The following is an 8,437-nucleotide window of genomic DNA, read 5'->3' on the forward strand; positions in this document are numbered from 1 at the left end:
AACAGCTGCTAAGGACACCAGCAGCAGTAGGCCTGCATCCGAATCCCCTTGGGGGGTGGGTTGCTTTGCTGTGGTAATGGGGCAAGATTGGTGCAGGCTCTCTCTCTGCTTAGCGGCCTAAGGGGTAGCCTCTTAGCCACCCACGGAGGGGGCGTGGCTCCTAGCAGTCATGTGTCTTGAGTCCATCTGATTCAAAATATAAAAGAGATGAAAAGCAAGGTAGAGAAGAGATGGGGGAAATAGATGCCAGGCACATGGAAATCTTCAGGGACCCCGGAAACAGAAGCCGAGCACGGAAGGGCCTTCTCCCAGAACTGGCAAAAACGGAGAACCTTCCTAAAAGACACCCTGAACCCTGACGACCGGTCCCCCCGCTGCAAGAGAACACATTGCTGTGTGTTCAAGGCCCCACTGGTGGCCTCGATGCGAATGCAGCGCCGGGTCACTCAGACCGCCGCTAGGACCCAGACAGAGGGCTGACGTGACTGTGGAATGGAGTGATGGTTACAAACCGGAGGAGCAGTAAGGTACCTAGTAGAAAAATCCATGACCCGGAAGAGACTGGTCACGGGGTCAAAGCGACGTCAAGAGCAATCCTGATGAGGGCCCAGCAGGAAATGAAGGGAGCGACCGGGGAGGCCTCTCCCATCTCAGGAAAGACATATTCCCCCAGCAACCAACAGAAGGCTGCTAGCAACGAGGATGTCCGATGAGGCTTGCGAGGAACAGCTGGTGAGACCGGACGGACCGTGGAGGAAGGACGACAATGCTTCGTACGAGGCAGCAAAGACCTGTCCGAGGGTATGCGCAGGTGTCTGATGGAAGGTGGCGCTCAAAAGGAACCAGGAGTGGGGTCTCTGGCTGATGAGTTTTCCGAGCAATCCTAAAGGCGCCACATGGCTTCTCCTCGCCACTCAGAGTCAAAGGCAAGAGGCAAGAGATGGATTTAAAAATGAACCGTGCGAAACGGAAACAGAAGTGGGCGATTTGAAAATGTCTGTTGTACATCAGGCCTTAGCTCCTGGACTGTTCACCAAGGATGTGGCCAGGAAAATCTCTTTGAAGGAAGAGAAGCCCGCGACTGCGGGGTCGAACCAGCGATCACAGGAGCAGAAGAAAACATCCGTTTGGACAGGAGGGGACAGAGAAATACAACAGTGAGAAAAGAAAGACTGCTATCGGCCTCTCAGCATTCGACAGGCAGCAGACAGGCCAAAGGGGTGTTTATCTATTGCTGCTCCGCCGGAGTGGCTCGGAGGTCAGCAGAAGGGTTGGAAGGAGCACCAGAAGCAAGGGCGGGGCCACCGTCTCCTGGAGCAGAGTCAGACGACAGTGTCCTAAGTTTCAGATTCTGATCTTTGCCAAGTTGGCTCCTGACTTTGGGGCTGCCCTTGGGGTATGTCAGGAGCATGCGGCTGCCCCCCAAAGCTAAGGTGGTGAGGCTTCAGGCAGACAAACGGGGCTGAGGAGGTAGGGTTGCCACTCAGAGAAGCAGGATGATGGGGTTGCCCGAAGCAGCGGGAGCTGACTGCTGTTCCAGGAGGTCTAGAAGGCAAATGCGGAGCTGGGGGGCTGATAGGTCTCCCCAAGAAGCCCGAGAGCCTGGTCGACACCCAGAGTCTGGAGGGCGGGGTCATTGCTTAGATCCTAAATGGACTTGACCTACCACACTCTTTCCAAAACAAAATTTAACGAGCATCCCCCCCGGCAATGAAAACCTTGCGTCCTACAGCCCAGACTCCAGGATCAAGTGTGGGTGTTTGCTGTTGCAGCCCCCCCGAATGGTTCCACCACCCACCAAAGAAAGGGCGGTGTCTCCGACTTGGAGAGAGACCAGCCTAGATGGCCTCAGAGAGGAGGGGGATTGCCAAGCATCGAGAGCGAATGCACAGCGCTCGGCTGGAGGCTTTCCGACAGCCTGGGAGCTTGCTGTCCACTCTCCCTTCCTTCCATCCAGCCTCTCCCATCAGTAAGGGACATCTGCCTTCGCCGGGCCCACCGCGGCGCTTCTGTACCGCTGAGGCAGACAATGGGTGGTCTAGATTTCACAGGTTCACGGACAAAAACATCCACCCCAGGGCAGAGTAGGCCTGAATTCTCACTCAGTGTTTGGGATTGAATTGTGTCCGTTCCCGCTCCCCCACCCCCCCAAAATATATATATGTGGCCACGTTGCTGGGCCATGATTCTCAGGGTTATGTAATTATCTCCATGTTGTGATCGGATGTAGCGATGGGGGGCAGAGTCCACTCGGGTGCCTCTGAGGAAAGACCTGGCAGCCAATTTTGAAAAGGCTGCCACCAGCCGCAGGATGGAGAGGGACGAGGGAGACGGACAGGGGGGCAAGTCGCACACGGACGGTAACGACTGGGAGCAGGCAGGTGGTGCTCCATCTCTCTGCCCGGCCCCGGGCCAGGCACCTGGCCAGCACACAGGTGGGCCCCACGGCTCCTTCGCGCCACTGCCCTCCCACCCGACAGCGCTCCCTGCCGGCACCCACTCACCCTTCTCTTTGTTGAGCCACCGGATGAAGCGGCCGTAACTGTGGGGCTTGAGCAGCAGCTCCTTCAGGAACTGCCACAGGTGGATGGGCTGCCCAGGGCAAGATGAGTCCACCTCACTGTCGGTCCAGCTCTCCTCGCTGGTGGAGGCTGGGCAGCAGGGAGGGTGCAGGTGAAATGGGGAGCCCCAGGCAGCTCTAGGCCCCAGGCCCCTTGCCCCTGCACCTTCCCTGCCCCAGCCCCAGCCCCAGCCCCAGGCTCACCACAGTAGTGAATTGCCCCAGGCAAGGTCCTCTCTTGCATCCAGGCCGCTGCAGGGCAAGGAGAGGAGGTTGGGGGACCCAGAGAGACCCCCACAGTCTGGGGCCACTGACGTCCTTTTGGGGGCTGTCTCTGGGACTCCCTCCTTCCTGGCCGTCTGGGAAGAAGAGTCTAAGATTTCAGAGCTAGGAAGGGCCTTACAGAGCTCAGAGAAAGAGAGCAGAAGTCGAGCCTTGCTGGGCCTCCCCAGCCTCATCTGTGAAGTGGGTCCACGACCCCTCACAGACCTTTCAAAGACGCAAGGTCATGACATCCCCACAGCACTGCCCTCAGTGCCTGCCTTCCAGGCCAAAGTCACCCAGTTCCTCATGCCCCTGCAGCTCTCCACAGGGCCCGCAACTCCTCCCTGGCACTCCCAGGCCCAGCCCAAGCAGTGGGGTGTGGGAGGCAGCCTCAGAGGGACAGGGATTCCAGGCTAGCTCAGTTTGTGCTATGTCACTGCTGGTCTCAGTCTGGCACTGACTGACCCCCTGGGCAGGATGTGGGCCTTTGATTGGGTCGTGCAAGTAGACACCGCCTCTTCATTCATCTGGGTCCCTTAGGGAAGGACCTGGCTTCCTTAAGCAAGCACTGCCTCCCCCAAAGCACAGATGGATGTCTGGTGTTCGTCTAGACAATTTAAATATTAGGAGTTGGCTGCAGCCAGCCCCTTGGAGTAATGAGTTCTGCGTTGGGCTGCTAACTACAAGGTCAGCAGTTTGAAACCACCAGCAGCTCCAAGGGAGAAAGATGAGGCTTTCTACACCCATGATGAGGTACAGTCTCAGAAACCTACAGGGGTGGGGCAGTTCTACTCTGCCCTACAGGGTCACTGTGAGTCACAGTCTATTGACCCTGTTGTTCTGCAATCAATTCAGACTGATAACGACCCTATAGGACAGAGTACAGCTGCCTCCTGCGAGGTCCATAGCTGCACCCTTTACATTCCGGTGTACAGCTGCATAGAATTCCCTGCTCCGATTAAATCATTTATGGAGTAAGCCTGATAGCACAGTGAGTCCTGATCGCATCGTGATGATGGTTCGGTGGTGAAGCGCAAGTTCGAAACCACCGGCCCCTCCACAGGAGGAAGACGAGACTCTCTACTCCAATAAAGACTTACAGCCTCACGAATCCACAGGGGTGGTTCTCCCTAGGAGTCGGGATCGACTGTTGAGCAGTGACACCACCTCTTTCTTCTGCAGCTGCTGGGTTTGAACCACTAACCTTTTGGTTGGCAGCAGTGAACTTGGCCTCTGAGCCACCAGGGCTGCATAGATAGAGAGATATAAATATAGCTTATCTAAACACAGACTATGCCAATAGTCTGTATACCCTGGTGCCAGATTCTGCATGTAAACCACCCATATACTCTGGTATGCAAATAAACCAATATCTCTATCTATCAATCTATATTTATATCTGTCTAGAGAGAGAGAGAAGGCCCGGTGGTCAAACAATCACATGCTCGGCTCGGAAGCCTCCAGCAGCTCCTCGAGAGAAAAGATCTGTGATTGGTTCCCATACGGATTTCGGCCCAGGACACCCAGCTGGGCAGTTAGTTCTACTCTGTCCTACAGAGTCGCTGAATCAGAACACAGACGGCTTGTATCTGCACAGGGCATGTGCAGACTTGTCCTGGAAACGTGACCCCAAACAAACAAACTCACAGTGACCCTACGGGGCAGGGGAGAGGTGCCCCCGGGAGCTTCCGAGATTAGAACTCTCTAGGGAACTAGAAAGCCCCGTCTTCTCCCGAGGGCCAGCTGGTGGCTTTGAACGGCTGGCCTTGTGGTTAGTGGCCCAATTCATACCCACGAAGCCTCCTGGAAAGCTGCCACAGGAACTGACAGGATGTGGCCTCTGGGGAGGCGTTCAGGAGGCTGGGGTCAGAGGTGAGAGAGAATATGACTTTTCAATTGCATACTATTTTCCACTGTGTTTGTTGAGAGGCACTCATTACCTCAGTACTTCTTCAAGGAAAAAACAAAACAAATGCCAAAGAAAAGAGAAAGGGAAATCGCAGCAGCCCCGGAGGTCCCGGGGGTCCCTGTGGTCCGTGTCCTCATGGCCTGACCCCTCGTGAGCGCTGTGCTTGGTCCTGAAGGCCTGTGGCCTTGACCAGGGCTCAGAGTGGCTTCACTGCAATCGGGCCTGAGATTCAGAATGGAGCTCAGTCTGCTTTCCTTCCCTGGGCGGGAGACCCTCTCATTCTGCTTCCGGGGCCCACTGTCCCCTTCCCCCTAGTGTTCCTGGCTCCCCCCATACCACACATGGACTGACCTGACTTCCAGATGTCCAGGTGGGCATGCAGCAGTTCGCCCCCCAGGGGCGAGCGCTGGCGGAACTGCTCCTCAGACATGGCACACAGCTCCTTGCCCGCCAGCTCCTGGAAGGCCTTGCCCACGGGGGGCAGCCGGTACTGGTGTTCTGTCCACAGGAGCCACTTCTGCACATTGCCAGGGCTCCAGTCCACGGGGTCTGGGCAAGAGACACCAGGGGCTGGGTGAGCGCCCGGTGTGTGGCCTGATGGGCACCCGTGGGAGCCTGTGGCCCAAGGCCATATCCTCCTGGAAGTGGGGAGGTGGGACAGGCCAGGTTTAGAGAGGGACTGGAGGGGCCTGGGAATTGCTTGGGGTCCGAGGATCTAGGAGAGAAGGTGCCCAAGAAGAGAGGACAGGCAGGTGAGAAGAACAAGGCAGGTCCCTGAAAGCAAACCTGGTTCAGGGCAGGGCAGTCTCAGCCTCTGCGTCCCTCACCCCACCAGGGCCTCAGGGCCTCCCAGGGACCCCCAGCCCCTCCCAGGGTCTTCTGGGGGAGCCCAGCCCTGGATAGTGAAGTGACATCAAAGTGGGTCTCTCCCCACATGCCTCTTGCCCTCTCTGAGCTCATCAAAGAGTCAGAGACCAACACAGCCAGGTGTGAGCCCTCCAACTTCCAGCCCTCAACACCCAGGGCCTCGTAGCAATGCAGACACTAAGTGTCCAGCGCCTGTGGGTGCCTCCCTCCACGAGGGAGGAGTCAATGAGAGGCAGGTCACAGAATGGTGGGGACAGCCACAGGCCTGGAGGGGTGGGGGTGGGGGAGTGGAGGGACATTGGCTCAGGCCGAGCTGCTCTGGGTGCGCCTGGCAGTCCAGGCTGGGGGCCAGACTGTGGGTGGGGCACAATGGGTCCACCAAGTGAACACCGTGGTCTGAGTCAGTGTCCCTGCTGGGTGACCTGCTGGCTGGCCTGCCCCTGCTAAATAAGGCCATTTTTCTTCCTGTGGTCAGAGCAGTTTGTTCTTGCCCCAGTTGTTCAGGGAACACACCCCTCCCAGCCCCGAGTGGGAGAGGAGGCACCATGGGAAAGCTACGGGGGCGGGCATGGGGACTGGGAACCTGGAGGACTGAGGTGCCCATGGAGCTGCCTGAAATGGGCACACCAATTGGGGGCGATGTGGGGGACCAGCCCCAGATGAGGCCCTGGAGGAGAAGCTGGGCCTGGGGCCGAGGGGGTCGTCCATAAAGGACCTTCCTGCGGGGGTGGGTGGGGAGTGGGGAGCAGCACAGAGCGTGAGCCACTCAAATGCCTGGGCACGAAGACCCTGGGAGAGAAGTCAGACCTCCCCAAAGCTGGAGCAATAACGGGGGACAGGGACTGGGGACCTGCACTGTCTGCTCCACAATCACACATCCAGGCCGGTCAGTCACAAGCCTGCTCGAGCCCTTGATGTCCCCATCCCGCCCTGTGGGGGCTGTATGGATGGGTGTGGCCAGCTGGCTGCACCCCAAGTTCCGTGCACATAGTGGCTTGTGTGTTGAGTTCCCCTCTCAGTCCCCCAGTCCTAGCACAGTGCCTGGCACACAGCAAGCACGCATTGAGCAGCTGTTAGGTGCAAGGCGGGGCTTTAAACGGGCTCCAAACGGGTCGCTCCACACTGTGCTCGCATTACCCAGCTGCTGAGTCTCAGGGACATGAGGATTTTGACCTGAGACATCGGGTTGCTAACCACTGGGTCAGCAGTTCAAAACTACCAACTGCTCCAAGAGAGAAAGAGGAGGGCTTCTACGCCGATTCCAGGCTCAGAAACCCACAGGGACAGTTCTACCTGTCCAACAGGGTCACTGGGCAGCAGAGTCGACCCGATGGCCGTGAGCTTTTGAGAGGAAAAAGGAAGCGGGGGACCGGTTCAGAGACGTCAGCAGGCACACGTTCAAGGGAGAGGCCACCACCATCTTTGAGTGGGGCACAGCTGCCCGTTTCCTACTTGGGTCAAAGAGATTCGGTTGCTATGCAACCTGAAGCAGCCCTTGTTTCCATCCGCCTTAACGGAACCATTTCCAACCAATTTGCAGCCCTGGTGCAAGGTGTGCTATTCCAGGAACCGAGGACAGAGCAGTGAGCAAAGCCCATGAAAGCCCGCAGCCCGTGGGGCGTGCGTTCGGCTGCAGAGACAGGCAGGGTGCAGGAGAAACAAGCCGAAGGTGCCCCGTGTCGCGCTGGGCAGCGGGAGAAGAGCAGGAGGTGGGCGTTTTGAGTGGCCGTTTGAGTCGGGAACCTGAAGCGGATATTCCAGGCAGGATGGAGATGAGTGTACTCTAGGGACGGAGTGGGAGCCTCCAGGCGGAAGGACCGGCATGTACAGAAGTCCTGGGTGGGAGGTCTAGGCCAATGTGGCTGGAACAGACTGAAGGGAGAGCAGAGAGGTGTCTGAGAGGCGGTTGAGCTACGTCATCCGGCACCTACCAAGTAGGGTACTGGTTGAGCGTGAGTGGGGCGTGGAGACAGGGAAGCACCGCCCGGTCCAGGCTCACTGTGGGTAGAAGTGGCAGCCTCTCCCGAGCTGCCTGAGGCGATGGGGGAGCAAGAAGAGTCAGAGTCCTGCAGGCCATGCCCCCACCCCCGCATCGCAGCCATCCAGGCCCTGCCGGCGCCCCGCCTGCAGGGGACGGGGCTCACCTGCGGTGATGCTGAGCAGCTTACAGGCTGTCTCGATGTCCTTGAGCACTTCGCCCACCACCATGGACTGCACCTGCTCCAGCGAGTGCTCCTCCAGGGCCAGCCCGCCGGGGGCCACGTCCAGGCTGCCCCCCGGGGCCTGGCTGTCGATGACAGGGCACTGCTCAGGCTCCTCCGGTGCCTCCTCCTGAGCGCCGGCCCCGGGGCCCTTGGCCTCCCAGCCGCTGTCCTCCGGGTACAGCATGTCAAAGTACGAGAGATAGAAGGCGGATAGGCCCTGCTCGGGCGTGGCAGGCGGGCTGGGGCTCCAGTCCCGTCTCTCGGGCCCCAGTGCTCCCACCGCTGCCTTGTCCAGGCCGGTCCTCAGCGCCGAGTCGGCGGACAGCAGCAGGCGGCCGGAGGCCGTGCTGCTCAGGCCCGGGCTGGCGCTGCCCATGCCGCTGCTGCTCGGGCTGGCGGCCGCGTCTGCACAAGGCAACAAGGGAAGAGAGTCAGGCTCTGGCGCCTCCCCGTGCCCATGGGGCCCGCTAAGCTGGTCACAGGGATGAGGGGCCCAGGGGCCAGGCCTGGGAACGAGTCAGGGCTTCCGGGTCGGTGGGCAGCAGCTGGGACAAGACTGGGCAGATAAGGACAAGCAGTGAGCAGGTGGGGTAGGGGGGTAAATGGGTAGCTCTATGGCCTCTCTAAGAGAGG

General features: G+C 58.9%; 1 protein-coding gene across 2 annotated transcripts in view; it reads right to left on the reverse strand.

The window, feature by feature from the left end:
* The window catches only part of SPDEF (SAM pointed domain containing ETS transcription factor), a 9,483-nt gene extending 1,303 nt beyond the window's left edge, over positions 1-8,180 (reverse strand). Inside the window, exons 1-4 of one of the 2 annotated variants that reach the window (XM_004717230.2) lie at positions 7,745-8,180; positions 5,085-5,282; positions 2,765-2,812; positions 2,505-2,651 (exon numbers count right to left, since the gene is read on the reverse strand). In XM_004717230.2, the coding sequence (XP_004717287.1) occupies positions 2,505-2,651; positions 2,765-2,812; positions 5,085-5,282; positions 7,745-8,180 (829 nt within the window). The remainder of the gene's footprint in view (positions 1-2,504; positions 2,652-2,764; positions 2,813-5,084; positions 5,283-7,744) is intronic. The other variant, XM_004717231.2, reaches the window with a different exon arrangement.
* Between the last annotated feature and the right edge of the window lie 257 nt (positions 8,181-8,437).

Source organism: Echinops telfairi, unplaced genomic scaffold, assembly GCF_000313985.2.
Source record: "Echinops telfairi isolate 266 unplaced genomic scaffold, ASM31398v2 ScPeMD7_655;HRSCAF=1070, whole genome shotgun sequence".
NCBI classification, from domain to species: Eukaryota; Metazoa; Chordata; class Mammalia; order Afrosoricida; family Tenrecidae; genus Echinops; species Echinops telfairi.